The sequence below is a fragment of the Fusarium pseudograminearum genome, chromosome 3, assembly GCF_000303195.2.
Source record: "Fusarium pseudograminearum CS3096 chromosome 3, whole genome shotgun sequence".
Lineage (NCBI taxonomy): Eukaryota > Fungi > Ascomycota > Sordariomycetes > Hypocreales > Nectriaceae > Fusarium > Fusarium pseudograminearum.
In genome coordinates, this window is record NC_031953.1 from 852,210 (window position 1) to 868,765 (window position 16,556).

Here is a 16,556-nt window from a genome sequence, read left to right on the forward strand (position 1 = left end):
TGATGAGACTGGGACTCGAACCCAGGAGGATTGCTCCACCAGGAAATTGGTGTTAAGGTTAACCTTAACCTGGCGCCATAACCAACTCGGCCATCTCACCCACACTTGTTGTTAAAGTCGACTGCGCAAAATTGTATCATGTCGTCTTGGTGGTGATGGAGACGGGTTTGAAACCGCCTACAACTCTTATTTCCATCAGACCATGCGATAGGGCATCTAGTCCTTGGACTGAATCTTGTGGTCTCCGGCGACAACGTCGGCGTAGGAAGGAGGTACGCTCTGGTCGTTAGAACTGCTGCCCTCGCCGTTATTCGTGACACCCTGCTGCTGCTGGGGCGCGGGATGAGAAGAGCTGGCAGCGTTCTGGGTACCGTAGTTCATGTTTCCGGCGTTGCCAGAGTGGGGCTTGGGTTGAGGCTTTGGCTGCTTGTTGTTCTGGCCGTGCTGGTGAGGACCTGGTGGGCACTGGACGTAGACGTAGGTGACGCGGTTGCCCTCGCGATCTTGGGGCAGAGACTCATATTCGTAGGGTGGCTCGGGATACTTGGCGATCAGATACCATGCGTGAATGAGGCCGGGAATGTAGCCAAGACAGCAGAGGAGGATGTTGATAAAAGAATCAGCGCTGCAGAGACCGCACTTGACCCATACTGAATTGACGTGTTAGCGATGCGCGACGATGGGAGTTGGTCAAAGCGATGAACTTACCAGGCAGTGGGGGGAAGAGAATGGCAAGGAAAGCGAGGAAGAAGTCGGCGGAACACATTGTTGCGCGATAGGCAGAAGGATCTCAAATTGGTTTTGTTTAGGTTGGAAAGCGAATTGTAGGTCTTTTCTGTGTTGATTTGTAGAAAGATGAAAATGAAAGAGCAGAGTTGAGGGCGTGTGACCAGGCTGAACGATGACGCTCTTGGGGAGTTCTGCGACAGAAATTGGGTCACCTGGAGGTGGCGTTCCTGGGGGAGGGGGTTGCGTAAGTGATAGTGCTGCGGCAGGGATCACTTGGAGTTGTGATTGGTGCAGAGGTGATTGTCAGTCTCAAACCCCGCCTACAGCCACAGTCGGGTCATCACTGAGGCCCTTGGAACGAATGTTCAACGGTTGGCCGGAGGGAGCCAGAACGCACTCTCAAACTCTCAACGCACTGAATCAATGCGGACAAAGACGAGAAGTTATCGCCAGGCTGCCATACTATATCTCTCGTGGGCCATGAGGCGATGGAAGGAAGGAGCAACTTCTTATCGCAATCCTGTTGTATCTCACCCTACTAACCTACGTCACTTCACTTACATGGACGACTTCTCAACAGATCCTTTGCGCCAGGCAGCGAGAAAGTTTCTGACACGCATGAGCATGCAAAACACACCTGCAACGGGCGCTGATCTAAATGGTAGGTTTTGGTTCTGAGAAAACTGAGTCAGTCTTTACCCTAGACTCTCGCTTCGATGCCTTCTCACTCGAGAACACAGCGAGCACCTCATGGTTGGGATTCTGACACCAACTCTCAATAATCCCATTCGGGGCGAATGGTTTAGTGGTATAATACTCCCTTAGCATGTTCTCGATGCCGAGTCTTCATTGGGAGTGGTCCAGGGTTCGATTCCCTGTTCGTCCAACTTAGGTGGTTAGAACCCACTGTTATACAATCTTTTTGGCTTTTTATCATTGGTAATAACACATGGCCGGCTCGTCTTTTTTTGGCATTCTTCCATATAAAATGAATGATATCAGAGGAATCGTCTAGATAGAGTTACGTCTAAATCTATCTTTACTTTTACCCGACGCTCATTTAAAAGTTGACCTCCAACAGCAATACTGTTAGATGCACGTGACGATAAGATAACATGTGGGTATCTGGTCCAAATGTCTTGCAAATGATTCCTTTTGCGACATCAACATCGCGATGGATGACTTGCTGAATCTTGAGCTTTTGTCCCTTGTTTCAAAGGTGACATCAGAAGTGCAGAACCATCTGGGTGTTGGCGAAAAGACTGTAGCTGAATTCCTGATTGCCAAACGTACAGAATGCAATAGTTTCGACGAATTCCGCGATAACCTCGAGACGTCCACTCCCGGTTTGCCTCCTAGTCTTGTTGAAAGTATAGACCGACTGGTGCTCGCTCTGCATCCCAAGTTTAAAGGCAAAGCAAAAGACGAACAAAAAGAACACCCCTCCCGAACCCTTCAAGAAAAAGAAAAGGTCTTTAGCGGCCTTGCGCTACCTGACAAGGAACCTGCGCGCGACGATGGAGCCGATGCCATTGACGATACCCTCGCGCTCTTGGAGGGCCTAGAACCAAAGGCGAAAAAGGAAAAACCCACGAGAAAACGGAGCCGAAGCCCTGAGAACGATCAAAAAGAGTCTAGGAGAAGGCGAAGAGATAGATCCCGCTCGAGGGAACGACGAAAACGAGACAAGTATCGGTCAAGGTCACGATCACAAGAACGAGGCGATGAAGATTGGCGCGACGGATACCGCGATTCGCGCAAAGATCGACGAGGTCGCAAACGACACGACGATGACGATCGATTCCGCAACGCCCCGGCGCCCGAAGTCGATGATTCACCGCAGCTTCACAAGGTCTACCAAGGTCATGTCACAGGTCTGAAAGACTTTGGTTGCTTTGTCAACTTGCATAATGTGAAAGGACGAGTTGATGGTTTGGTTCACGTGTCTCGAATGTCTACAGGGCAGCGCGTCAATCATCCTTCCGATTTGGTGACGCAGGGACAGGAAGTCTGGGTCAAGGTTACGAGTCTTGACAAGGACCAGAACGGCCGCGATCGAGTGGGATTATCGATGAAGGATGTTGATCAGCAGAACGGACAGGACCTGGAGCCACAGGTTCGCATGTCGACGGGCGCCAACATGGAAGCACTGGGAGGAGGCGCAAGGGACGGATTTGCAGAGCCAAGCGGAATGCCTCGAAACGATATGGGTCCCCCACGACGACAAAAGAAGCGAATGACTTCTCCTGAAAGATGGGAGATTCGACAATTGATCGCATCCGGAGTGGCCAAGGCTTCTGATTATCCCGACCTGGAGGAAGACTACAACGCCACTCTCCGCGGCGACGGCGAGCTGGAGCTGGAAGAGGATGTCGACATTGAAGTCCGTGAGGAAGAACCACCTTTCTTGGCTGGACAGACAAAGCAATCTCTGGAGCTATCCCCAATTCGCGTCGTCAAGGCACCAGATGGCTCTATGAACCGAGCAGCAATGTCAGGCACCAACTTGGCAAAAGAACGCAAGGAGCTGAAACAACAAGAGGCCGATGCTGCTGCCAAGGACGAACCTAAAGAGAACCTTTCTCAGCAATGGCAGGACCCCATGGCCGATCCCGACAAGAGAAAGTTTGCTAGCGATTTGCGAAACGCTAGGAAGAACCAGCCCGCTGAGGATGTCCCCGAATGGAAAAAGGCAGTCATTCCCAAGGGACAATCGCTGGGCAAGCGTACAAATATGAGCATCAAGGATCAGAGAGAGTCTCTGCCTGTGTTTGCCTTCCGCACTCAGCTGATCAAGGCTGTCCACGAGAACCAGATCCTTATTGTTGTTGGAGAGACAGGATCAGGAAAGACGACACAATTGACGCAATATCTTGCTGAAGCCGGCTTCGCCAACGATGGTATGATCGGTTGTACACAACCCCGTCGTGTTGCCGCCATGTCAGTCGCCAAACGTGTAGCTGAGGAAGTCGGCTGCAAGCTTGGTGAAGAGGTTGGATACACGATTCGATTCGAGGATTGCACCAGCCCGTCCACAAAGATCAAGTACATGACCGATGGTATGCTTCAGAGAGAGATTCTGGTTGACCCAGACATGAACCGATACTCGTGCATCATGCTTGACGAGGCCCACGAACGTACCATTGCCACTGATGTACTGTTTGCTCTCCTCAAAAAGACCCTCAAGCGTCGTCCTGATATGAAAGTAATTGTCACATCAGCGACACTCGACGCAGACAAATTCTCTGCATACTTTAACGAATGCCCCATCTTTACTATCCCCGGTCGAACCTTTCCTGTCGAAGTGCTTTACTCCAGGGAACCTGAATCCGATTACCTGGATACTGCACTTGTCACAGTCATGCAGATTCATCTTACCGAACCCAAGGGCGATATCCTTCTCTTCTTGACAGGCCAGGAAGAAATTGACACAGCCTGTGAGGTCTTGTTTGAGAGAATGAAAGCCTTGGGGCCCAACGTGCCAGACTTGATCATTCTACCCGTCTACGCGTCTCTTCCAACCGAAATGCAGAGTCGAATTTTCGATCCCGCTCCGCCAGGCAGCCGCAAGGTTGTCATCGCCACCAATATTGCAGAGACATCCATCACTATTGACGAGATTTACTACGTCGTCGACCCAGGATTCGTAAAGCAAAATGCCTACGATCCCAAGCTTGGTATGGACTCACTGGTTGTCACGCCTATTTCCCAGGCCCAAGCGAATCAGAGAGCTGGTCGTGCTGGCCGAACAGGTCCTGGAAAGTGTTTCCGCCTGTATACCGAGGCAGCCTACCAGTCTGAAATGCTTCCGACCACCATCCCCGAAATCCAACGCCAGAACCTGTCTACTACGATTCTTATGCTCAAAGCCATGGGTATCAATGACCTCCTCCACTTTGACTTTATGGACCCGCCCCCAATTAATACAATGCTTACCGCGTTGGAGGAGCTCTACGCCCTCAGTGCCCTTGACGATGAAGGTCTACTCACGCGTTTGGGACGAAAAATGGCCGATTTCCCTATGGAACCTTCTCTCGCCAAGGTTCTAATCGCTGCTGTTGATCTCGACTGTGCCGAGGAAGTGCTTAGCATTGTTTCCATGCTGAATATCCCGACTGTGTTTTACCGCCCCAAGGAGAAGCAGTCCCAGGCAGACCAAAAGAAGGCAAAGTTCCACGACCCCCACGGCGACCACTTGACTTTCCTTAATGTGTACAACTCTTGGAAAACGAGTGGCTACTCAGCACCGTGGTGTTTTGAGAACTTTATCCAGGCGCGATCAATGCGTCGAGCCAAGGATGTCCGCGATCAAATTGTCAAGATCATGGACCGATACAAGCACCCTATAAGATCATGCGGCCGCGCTACAGAAAAAGTCCGCCGGGCACTCTGCGCAGGATTCTTTCGCAACGCCGCTCGCAAGGACCCCCAGGAGGGATACAAGACCCTTATTGAGGGTACTCCCGTCTATCTGCATCCTAGCTCGGCACTCTTCGGCAAGCAAGCCGAGTGGGTCATTTATCACGAACTTGTCCTCACTAGCAAGGAGTACATGCACTGCACGACGAGCATTGAGCCGAAATGGCTCGTTGAGGCCGCGCCTACATTTTTCAAGGTCGCACCTACGGATAGGTTGAGTAAGAGGAAGAAGGCGGAGAGGATCCAGCCGCTTTATAATAAATTCGCTACAGAAGATGATTGGCGATTGAGTGCGCAGAGGAAGGGTGGTAGAGGTGGTGGTGGAGGAGGTACTTGGGGTTAGTTAGATACATTAGTAGTGAATCATATAGCATCGTTCAATATTGGAGTTTATAAAGGGTTGAACTATCTTTCATGGTTAATAAAACTGGTTCGGAGCATGTGGAATTTGTTGGACTTTGATGGTTTATGTGATGGTCGAAGCTCATATGCGTACGTTATGTTGACTATTTATATTGATGACAGGTCTGAGAAATACTTGCAGTTGTGATAATAGTCTGTATGTCCTTGAGAGTAACTGATGTAGTGATAGTTCGTTGTCCTATGTTCAAGACCATGAGTCGCGATGCCCACGATGCTGCCCTGAGTTGGGATTAAAGATGACTAGTTTGAATTTACAAGACGTATTATGTGTTAATTTTGTATGCATAGGGGAGTTCGCTTGACCTTCTAATTGTTGCAAATCGAACAAGAAAACGATTCAGCGTGGTTGTGGTCGTATCATGATAAGCAAGAGGTTGCTGTGTTGAGTAGATAAGTGCCAATACTTACGAGATTATGGTGAACTGCAAGTCTTTTCATGGACTTGACAGTCTCACATGGATCCTGAGAGACTATAACCATGACCATGAGTAAACCATCTCGTCATCTTATCACTCGTTGGTTATCAGTGTTGCTATCGAAGTATGTGGTTCACTGGTCACTCATCACTTGCTACCTACAAAGGTGCTTTTAGCCCCAAGATATAAAATACAAGACTCATACACTTCTAATCACCCTTTAACCATGTACATATCCATCTTATCACTAATATAACGCAAATCGTCATATCTGGGTCTGCTGAGTTGTGAGAACCCGGATAGACATATGCGAACCTTGATGGTTAACCCTGATGACTTTCCCTCACTCAAGACGACACAACTACACCAAAATAAAGGCGATCAATGGATTTTGAGTCTCAGAGTGTCTGTTGAGTTGCTGCACTCGTGCGTCAAAGCGACCCATTACTGCTGGTTGTCTGATACGGTTGAGTCGGTGTGAGATTGAGTATAAGAATGAGGCCGTCCCTGTTGGATTAGTTAGACGATCAAGTCTGAGCAAGCACTTGCCTTGCTTATAATGAGGTGTTTCCTAAATGCTTTCCGGAAGGTCGCTCCTTCTCTGTTGCTATGGGCTTGTAGCTCAACTTGGACCACGTCATGGAGATTGAACTGGGAGGAGCTCCTTCTTTCCTCAAGTAACAATGACTAACGCTCAACCTCTTTCTATCATCGCGAGCCTCAGAAGAGCATAGAGAACTGCACTATCGAGACACCGGCACCCTTTTCGTTTCCCTCTTGATCACCCAGTCCTCGACTTACATCTACCGACCGGACAAGACAATATCCCTCATCGACATCACCTCGCATGATCCAAAGCCCCCATGGCCCCATTCGAGTGGACGCTTTATTCCTGAATTTAACGATGGCGTAAAGAGAATCGTCCCCCCACGACACAGCATCCCGATTCCTGTGTGAACCATCAGGCCGAGTTGCCGAGGACCTGTTTCATCATCCCACGCCTTGATCACAGCCTGACCAGACATACTCGAATGTCTCCTGGAGACACTTACGGACCGATTCGACACTGATCGGGGAAGACATTGGTTCGCCCGAACGGAGATACTGCCAGGGTACTGGAGTCTTGCCGAGTGTGATGACTGACTGGTGTGATGATGATGTAGTGACTAGATGCCTGTGAGTAGCAGAAACGTGAGGAAACGTTTGTTGTCCCACTATCATCGCATCTGACAGAGATACATGGTGTTGAAGACATGTCCCCCAGACAAGGTCACATTGACCAGCAACGTTGTGCAACACTCATGTGTATAGGCAAGTATCCGTTCACTCTTTTCTCTTTCGCTTTATTACGGCCCATTGTCATCTTGGTAGCTTTGAACAGTTACCGCGTTAGACGTGGGTCATGTTCCTTCTTCATATTTGGTCGATCAGCTTTCCTTGACTCCCACACCCACACCCACCGATAGCCCGATGGTTTCTCATGACTAAAGAGCTATCGTACAAGCATATTAGTTGTATGCCTGTTGAAAATCCCACGCCTTGAAGACAGGTCATCTTGCCTCCAAGCATAAACTCTATCTCTGCCTTGCGTTTCCCTGTCATCTGCACATCGAGTTGAGTGAGAACCAATGGTCTCTGCCTACTAAAATGCATGCGTGGGATGCATGCATGAATGGTTCAGAAGTGTTGTATCTGAACGGTCCATGTTTCTTTTGTGGCCCCCATCCATGTTCACGTTTCGATTATCCCTCATGTTTCCATCCACCTCACTGAATAATGTTTACAATGCATATCGCACTTGAACATGGCCTTGCTGATACGCCTGGTTATCACACTGGTTCGTCACGCTCGCATACTATGATGAGCTAGTATCCCGATATGGCTGTGCTGCATGATCACAACGGCTAAAGGTTATTTCGGCGGCAAACGTTACTCGGTTATCGCTGGACTATCTTTCCATGATGATCCTTCACATCAAGCAATCTGTCATTGGCTACCTCACCCCGCTTCAGGTCAAGTCGACTCTCACATGGTCAAATACATCCATTCCCATCCCACTCTCTTACACCACTCACTCCGTGTACCCACATCGGAGAATGAATTATCTTAATTCGTCCACGTACAGGACGAGGCTGCTTGGTACCGTAATGGGAAGTACCCCGTTTTTCACGCAGGGTCTTGGAATGTGATATGTATCACTCGATATTGGATGCTCCTCCTCATACTCACCGGTGTGGGTGAGGCACGGAACCCATTTTTATCAGTTCTCGCCGTAACCACTACCGTTCCCGTTCTCCATCAACCGGCCTAATCGAGCCCCCACATCGACTTCTATTCCGACGTTAGTCTCCGAGTTCCATGAAAGCATGACCTGCTTCCAACGTCGCCTTGTCCCTGGCAGCTGGATGCCTTGGGAACCGGCCCAAGCTAGATGTTGAGAGGTAATCGGCATTCTTTAGAAACACACCATTATACATTGAATCGAATGGCATTACGTGGCAAGCCCGCCTCCCCAACTCGATCCCTCCACAAGCGCGGCGGCAGGCCTCAGCAGTATGTAAATCATGCCGATTGTGGGAAACAGCTTTCACTCCCACACTTGAAGCTTACTGTTGGAGAACCCTAGACCAGGAACCATTGGACTTGATACGGATCAGTGTTACGATACTACACCACCATTCGCTGGCTGGTAACCTGACATGATGTTGCCATCCAGGACTTTGGAGCAGCGGTTGCATTCCGGCTCGGCGCGAATCGAAACTCACGGAGCTTGAGCCTGGGTGAGAGCTTTGCTACAGTAGAGAGCTCATTATGCACTGCAGATTCGGCACAACCACTATGCATGACCTGGGCCAATTGCAGAGACATGGTATCCCACATTGCACATTGGCATGCGGGGTGAGGACAGGCTGGTAGGGTGGCCTTGAAGAGAACCCTTGGATGGAACTGCTTACCCAAGTCGGACAACATGTCGATATACGTGGAGTGGAGTTACTGTCGCCTCTTACACGCCCATACCCACACTCTGCCATGCGACAATCATGCAACTGGTGTCTGATAAAGGGTATGGAGGGCTGGAGTGGGATCAATGGTGGCCTCGATCAAGTATAAAAAGGGCGCTTGATCTCCTCAAACTCGACTTTTTGTTCTTCATCCAACAAGCTATTCACTCCAACACAAACTCAACACACTTTTATAACTTTTTCGAAGTTTTCTTCACCAACATCTTCAACATGTCTCCCTGGTGAGTGTTTCCCAGCTGGTCATTACCTGCTCGAGTTCCAAGAACTTGGGCAAGACTGGTCAAGCAGCGTGGACATTTAACTGACAGTCTTTAGCTCTTGCTGTAACCACGCCGGCGCTTCTTGCACCAGCGACTGCTCTTGCTGCAAGGTGAGCATTCATCAAAGACGATAACACTGAATGGCTTCTAACAGCACACCAGCACTAAATCCATTATTATCCAAACCTGACAACACTTGGCTTACATCACGGTTTCGTGACAATGTCTCATCGGAGTACATTATGAGGAACGTCTCTGGATCGGTCTCTCATCAAGCAAGTCGGACAGACATGGGAATGGACATAATGAAAGAAATGGCATAACATGCGGACAAATAGCTGCGACGGCCACTTTTCGACGGTAGCGCATGGTAGATACCAAATTGAAGCTTGCATGCCTTGAACTGGTGTTTGATCACTTGTGATGTCTTGACTCGCTATTGATCGAATCTTTTGTCGTTATGCTACTAACACGGTAGTCTTATCTGAGTGTTGGTGGAGGTTTAGAGGTTTAAGGTCGATTAGAGTTTCTTAGCTCCCGGTCTAAACAACGTCACACGCCAAGATCTATCAGATGATATTTGTACAGTATTTTAGATAACCGCTCTATGCATGATTCTGTAGATAAGCAGATTCGGTAGAAACCCGACCGTTGTTTTAGGTGGTTGACGACTCAAGTCCTGACAATTGGCGCTTCTTCCCCACTGTAGGCCAGCGCGACGGGCCGGGCCAAGACGTTGTGTTGTGGATGTCATGTATTACTGATAGGCTCCAGGGTAGAGAAAGACAGAGTAGATAAAGGGTAAATGAGGTTGAAAGTAGTGATTATGGCAAATGATGGCGCAAAAGAAAGAGTAGAGAAAAGAAGGCAGAAAAGCAATGCTTCCCCGCTTGGAGATCTACAACAAGGAGTTTGCCTCGATGCAGACCATGCCTACACATACCTGCTTGAAGCGTTTGTGCAAGTCTCGAGAATGGAGATCTTGACCATCATGTCAGATATGAGTAAGAAATATAATTGTCCTCAATAACAATAGCGACAAGATGGAACCCCGAAATGTGTTACTGTACCCGCTGAGGGTTGAAAATGATCAGCTTTCAGCTGCAGATCAGATCAAATCAGGCGAGAGATGGTGGATGTTTCTACTCAGCCTGATCCTTCGAGTGAGATATTTACTGCGCCACTTGAGAATTTATAGTGACCTGAGCCATGATGGTGTGAGATGTTGTTTGTGAGGATACCTGCAGGATAGTCGAAACTGGAAGCTCAATGCATTTAAATCTCTTGTACCAATAATTCTAGCGTCTAAAGCAGACAACCTTTATACATAATTATCCGTGTATGTTGCTGCTGATCCCTTACATGACGGGGATACCCTCGTACTCTCCGTAACCCAGGGCGAGGTTCATGTTTTCTGTAAATTGGTTAGACACGACCAGCTTCAGACAAGATATTACTTACGCAGACATTGAGTGGCGGCACCCTTGGCGAGGTTGTCGATGGCGGCGACAACGACAACGCGCTTTCCAGTGCTGTCGACAGCAAAACCTCCAATCTCGACTCCGTGGCGTCCAGAGATGGCACTCACCAGGGGTGGCTCACCCACAACCTTGATGAGCTTCTCTCCAGCGTAGCGGTCCTGGTACAGTTGTCGAATATCTCGTGAAGTCATCTCCTTGCTAAGGGGAATGCTAATAGTCAGAGTGATACCCCTGAACCATCTGTTGAACCCGTTAGTCACTGTCGATTACGTTTGTCGTTCTGACTTACCCAGCAACGTGGGGAATGAAAGCGACAGGGGTGTTGAGTTGTGTAGAAATCTCGCGCTCGTGGATGTGTCCGGTCAGAGAGTAAGGAATGATGGCGTCCTTGAGAACCTCGACGTTGTTCCTGGGGTTGGGCTTGGATCCGGCTCCAGAGTAACCTGAGACACCGAAAACAGTGGGTGTTCCCTCGATCAGATCAAGAGCTCCAGCAAGACCGATCTGAGCACCAGTGGCGTAGCATCCGGGGTTGGAGATACGGTTGGACTGCGCAATCTTGGAGCGCTTTACAAGCTCGGGGAGACCGTATGTCCCTGTGTTGGTTAGCAACTGCGCAGGTGTTGCTCGCTTAGATCCTTACACTTTTCGTCCCATCGGTAGTCGGCAGAGAGATCGACAACAACGCTCTGGCTGTTGATTCCATCCAAAGCATCAACATAAGGCTTGCAAACGCCATTGGGGAGAGCCATGATCCAGCAGTCAACCTTGCCCTGGCTGTCCAATTGGGCAATATCCTCAGGAGACAAAGTCTCGTAGATGACCTTGCGCTTGGTGTATCCCTGAAGTTCCTGTCCAGCAAGCTCTCGAGACGACACATGGGTGAGCTCCATGTTGGGGTGCTCGTTAAGAAGCTCAACCAAAGCTGAACCAGTGTATCCTCGGGCGCCTATTAGACCAATTCGAGAAGGACCTTCGTTTGACGCATTCTTCTTGCCCAGAGGAGGGTTGGGGTTTGTCTCGGCAACGTAACCACGTCGCTGCTGCAGTTGCTGGCTTACGCTGATAACAAAGTTGTTCTGTCGACCGGCGAGGTATCGGGTAGGGCTGGGGCCCATGGCAGGGAGGACGGGGATGGATCGTCTCACGACGCGACGAGCGCCGGCCCGGAAGACCATTGAGGTGGTTGAGAGCATGGCGACGGGTGCTTCGCAAGCCAATTGACGAATTAATTGAGTGCTTGAGGATCAAATGCGACGTTGTGGAGAATGATTTTGTAACTGACTGGGAGAAGGAATTGGTCGGCAATTGTTTTTTCCTGCGGCCGAAATCGCTCGATCGAGGTTGCGGGGTCGCACTGGACTCGTGAGATAGCCGCGATGCTGCTAAACCGAACCTGTAGACTTGAAAAGACCACTGTAACTATAACGCTTAGCGCGCTGTGTCCTCTGGCGCAGTGACTTATGGTTCAACAGAAGCACTACAACTCTGTAGGTTTTACGGTTAGAATGATACAACTACGTCATGCGTGAACTAGTGCACGACAACAAATGCACCTCGAATCAGTTATCACGTACATTTCCTCTCTATGGAGTAATATAAAGCTGTTGGTTCAGTCAGGCTCTGATGCCAAGTCCCCCAAATGAGGCAGTGTCCCCGTCAGCCTCATGCCCGGTAAATGTCATCAATTCAATTTTACAAAATAATAGTCTCCCTATACTCTGTAAGCCTAGGTATATTAATATCTTTGTCAAGAACCAACTATTGACCCTTGTCTCAGTTGGCGAGCGGAAACCCCTTGTCGTCGTCATCTCGGATGGAATTTCGCTCTTTTTTTCATCTCTGCTGATATTGATTTGGGGACAGCATCAGTTAACAAAGAATTTATTTTTTGTTTCTATTTAGATAGTCCTTTTTCCCGTCTTTTCTTTTCCCGTCCATCATCTCTTGCCTCTCTTTGTTGGCCCCCAAATCTTGGCCTTTTAGAGCCCCGCCTCACGAGCCAACCTGCGCCGCGTTTGTAGTTGCAGTTGCTGCGCTGTGTTGTTCCTTCCTTCTGGAAATAGTTTTCGTTTATTTCTGGAATTGGAGGCTCTTCAAGTCTAAGCCTTCCTCCTGCCAACATCTATCATCAACTATTTGGTCTCTGCATCTTTCTCTCCTCCCTTCTCTTCAACGATTCAACATTCCCCTATACTCAACACAAGTCGATCGACGCCACTAATAATAGAATCCCTGCCGGCACCGCTATTACTACTCTTTTTTTAGCGGTGGAACTGGGATTCGAAAAAAGAGCCCCATCAAATCAATCAATCAATTTCTGGCGCGCGCCAACCTAGAGTGGAGAACCGGATTCCAGGAGCCGAAACGGGGGTTGTTAGACACCGGTCATCCCCCGATAATCACGGAGCTTGAATGGTCAACCTCTTTTTCAGATACCTCTTTCACAATGCCAGAGATGCTAGATCCTGGAACCCCAACCATCACGCCGCCTGTCTCGCCGGGCGGTGTCGAGAGGCGCAGGTCACGGAACCCTCTCAAGAACATGATGCAGCATCTCACTGTGGATCCCCCTCCGGAGGATGATGTTCGTGAACCCAGGAGAGCTTCGCTCATACGCCGCATCAGTTGGGGTCGCAAGAGCCGCAGTCCCTCTGCCCATTCCGATAGATCAGGAGGTCAGCCTCAAGATCCAAACCTGTGCACTGCCTGCGCCGGTTGGGCTGCCGACATTGACTCTACGTTCGATACCATGGATGACTTTTTTACAAGAGCTCTAAATCCCACTTCTGCAGACACTTTCGAAAACAAGGAGCATTCTCTAGGTCGATTAAAGGATCTTGAAGAGAACCGCTTCATGACAAAATGTCCTCTCTGCAAGCTGTTCCTCTCAGTCCATATTCCCAGCGAGGGTGAAGGAGACTTATATCTCTCTGGCTTTTCCAGCAGAGATACAAATTATCTCATCGACAACAATACCATGTTTGATCAAGGCCACGCGTCCAAGAATAAGACGAAGGGCGTCAGTCAGGCCTTTCTAGGTGTTGTGCCCAAAAAGAGCGGCGATGGCGCTTTGAGTTGGGATGTCAGCGCTGACTGGTTTCGCGGTTCCGGTATGCTATACAGAACATTGCCTGACGCGGCGCCTACAAATGACCTTCTCAGCGCAAGATCAGAAGGCAGGCATTCAAGAGCAAACTCCATGTCCGATAATAACGGATGGCAGAAGCGAGGTATTTGGGGTCGTGAGCTAGAGGACACGATTGATATGAGCATCGGACAGGACTGGTTACGGTTCTGTGAATTTTACCATCAAGGACGATGTGGACGACGGCCAGTTACTCGAGAAATGCCAGGGTTCAAGCTTGTCGACTGTGCAAAGAACCCCCCACAGGTTGTTACTGCGTCCATTCAAGAGCGATACGCGGCGTTGAGTTATGTGTGGGGAAACACAAAGACAGAGACTTGGCCCAAGGTTGTGTGGGATGCTGTCATTGCTTCAAAAGACCTCGGTATAAGGTACCTCTGGGTCGATCGTCTTTGTATGGAGCAGCTGCAACCAGCCGAACGGACGCAGCAGATTACAAGGATGGACGAAATCTTCGAGGGTTCCATTCTGGCGATTATTGCAGCGTGCGGTGACGACGCCGACTATGGATTGCCTGGTGTTGGCTCAAGAACACGGCCACCGCAGCCCAAGTATGAATTCGTCAACTCCAACATCACACTCGTATCGAGTCTTCCAGATCCAAGGATAGCCATCAAAGAATCCAAGTGGTATCAGCGAGGCTGGACATACCAAGAAGGCCTTCTAGCTCGACGTCGCCTCATTTTTACAGATCAGCAAATGTACTGGGAATGCGAGGGTATGTGCTGTCCCGAGTCGCTCATCCTGCCTCTCGAATTTTACCACGATATGGAGCAGCAACGCATGTTTGACTTTATGAGGCCTGGTCTCTTCAACGGCGTGTCATTTGTCGACGGGAGCTGGGAACGCTGGAAGAGACTTCCCGGCAAGGTTGAAGATCCAAGTACATTGAGTATTTTCCGAGAGGCTGATCAGCATATCTGCAACTACACGCGGCGAGATTTAACCTACGACAACGACTCGCTGAATGCGTTCCTCGGTATTTTGAGGCGTCTAGAGACCACCATTGGAAATGGTAAAATGTTCGACATCTTGGGTGTCCCGCTCTGGGCGCCGCAGTTGGATCAAGGGCCTGCAGTTATAGGACTACCACGCACACGCGACATATTTGCCCTGTCGACATGTTTCTGGCATCACAAAGACGGCATGATTGCGACACGGCGTCCACACATGCCCAGCTGGACTTGGGCTGGTTGGAAGGGAGCTGTTGATCTGTACTCGTCCATCACGGTAGTCGACCCAGACAGCAAAGTTATCCAGCGCAAGTATAATCACCATCACTACGTCACCGCCACACACGTGTCACGCAACGACCCGAATTCTATACGCTGGACATATTCCCCCAACATTGTCCTTGTTAACCGCGATGGAAGCGTGGCGTATGACTTTGGCGCTTCGACGGCGGTGACAGGCATGCCGCCTTCCCCACCCAACCTGCATATCCGACCCTATGGAATTCACGTGCCCAATCCATTTGTGCTAGATCGTGTTAAAGCGCGATCTCACCCTGACGGATGGATCTTCAACCGTGTCAGCGTCGACGTGCGGATGAGTCGCGGGGCTGTATCGATGAGGGAGTACATCGAGAGGCATGCCAGGGGAGAACAAATGACAGTGCTGTGGTTTGTGGAAGAGGCCCTTGTGATGCTCATCGTCGTGGAGAGGATGGAGAGGGAAGGGCGAGTTGTGTGGGAGAGGGTAGGAAGGATGAGGATGGGATTCCCTGAGGAGGCAAAGGATGTGGTCAAGCGATGCGGCCGATTGGAGAAATTGGTGGAGGAATTACCTCTTCGACGATTGGGAGAGGACATCGTCATTGAGTAGAATGTGTTTGTATATGAGAGTTGTAATATTATGGTATCTGGTCTGGCGGTTTACGCCTTGGAGCCTTGGTTCTTTCTATTCCATCTTTTCCATTTGGGTATCATCCTCGCAGACAACAGTCAATCCGCACCCTCGAACCATAGCCTTGGGAATGTTAGCATTGTCGTTGGAAAAATAGGGGCTTGCCGTACCTGTTCCAATGCATCCACTAACCACCTCCGTATAGATACCAAAAAACTCTCATCCCGCATCAGCCTTGGATAACACTAGACATGCGCCTTGATAGGCATAGCAGACATGTCTTCCACACGTCCGACCGGCGTGATCTCATCATCCTGCACAGTCACCGTTAAGGGTTCCACCATTTCCTCAACAGGAGCGACGATGAAAACAGGGGCCTCGCTGGTAAACATCTTGTCAGCAGTTGTTCTAGTTGGGATCTGGTAAACATACTCTTCTCCCTTGTGATCGACGGCTGAGTCGACAAAGTGGTTGGGATCGATGTTCTCTTCCGGATCGGAAGCTCTGCAGAGACAGTTGCCCATTTTGGTGGTTCGTGGGTTGTTCAAAGGGTGGTTTGTTTGGTAAAGATGTGGTTGTGTGTTTGGGGAGTAGTTTGTTTGTGGTTTCAAAAGAACTTGTGTGTGAAAAGAGGGCATGAAAAGAGAAGAAAAAGTAACAAGTGTTCTTTACAATTGACTTTTTGTCGATATAGTTTCTGGTTGTTGAGGAACCGCGATTGAACAAGATCAAAGTTTATTGGGTGTAGGAGACATGCTGTCCTCATTCCTTACGAGTCCCTGAGATTCCATCAAGGATATCTGCCAATCATG

General features: G+C 49.5%; 6 protein-coding genes across 6 annotated transcripts; 2 read left to right on the forward strand and 4 right to left on the reverse strand.

The window, feature by feature from the left end:
• Positions 1-216: 216 nt before the first annotated feature.
• FPSE_04888 (uncharacterized protein) lies at positions 217-766 on the reverse strand (the record flags this gene model as incomplete). Its single annotated transcript, XM_009258006.1, has 2 exons — positions 217-650; positions 709-766. 2 exons carry the CDS (start codon positions 764-766, stop codon positions 217-219), a joined length of 492 nt encoding a protein of 163 aa, XP_009256281.1.
• Positions 767-1,903: 1,137 nt separating this feature from the next.
• FPSE_04889 (uncharacterized protein) lies at positions 1,904-5,491 on the forward strand (the record flags this gene model as incomplete). The annotated part of the gene is made up of 1 exon (XM_009258007.1): positions 1,904-5,491. One exon carries the CDS (start codon positions 1,904-1,906, stop codon positions 5,489-5,491), a length of 3,588 nt encoding a protein of 1,195 aa, XP_009256282.1.
• A 2,756-nt stretch (positions 5,492-8,247) lies between these two features.
• FPSE_04890 (uncharacterized protein) lies at positions 8,248-8,957 on the reverse strand (the record flags this gene model as incomplete). The annotated part of the gene is made up of 4 exons (XM_009258008.1): positions 8,248-8,414; positions 8,598-8,629; positions 8,753-8,774; positions 8,942-8,957. 4 exons carry the CDS (start codon positions 8,955-8,957, stop codon positions 8,248-8,250), a joined length of 237 nt encoding a protein of 78 aa, XP_009256283.1.
• Positions 8,958-10,628: 1,671 nt separating this feature from the next.
• On the reverse strand, positions 10,629-11,947 carry FPSE_04891 (uncharacterized protein; the record flags this gene model as incomplete). The annotated part of the gene is made up of 4 exons (XM_009258009.1): positions 10,629-10,684; positions 10,732-10,991; positions 11,041-11,347; positions 11,395-11,947. The coding sequence occupies 4 exons, from the start codon at positions 11,945-11,947 to the stop codon at positions 10,629-10,631; spliced, it is 1,176 nt and encodes a 391-aa protein (XP_009256284.1).
• A 1,253-nt stretch (positions 11,948-13,200) lies between these two features.
• On the forward strand, positions 13,201-15,723 carry FPSE_04892 (uncharacterized protein; the record flags this gene model as incomplete). Its single annotated transcript, XM_009258010.1, has 1 exon — positions 13,201-15,723. One exon carries the CDS (start codon positions 13,201-13,203, stop codon positions 15,721-15,723), a length of 2,523 nt encoding a protein of 840 aa, XP_009256285.1.
• A 266-nt stretch (positions 15,724-15,989) lies between these two features.
• Positions 15,990-16,268, reverse strand: FPSE_04893 (uncharacterized protein; the record flags this gene model as incomplete). The annotated part of the gene is made up of 2 exons (XM_009258011.1): positions 15,990-16,125; positions 16,177-16,268. The coding sequence occupies 2 exons, from the start codon at positions 16,266-16,268 to the stop codon at positions 15,990-15,992; spliced, it is 228 nt and encodes a 75-aa protein (XP_009256286.1).
• Positions 16,269-16,556: the final 288 nt, after the last annotated feature.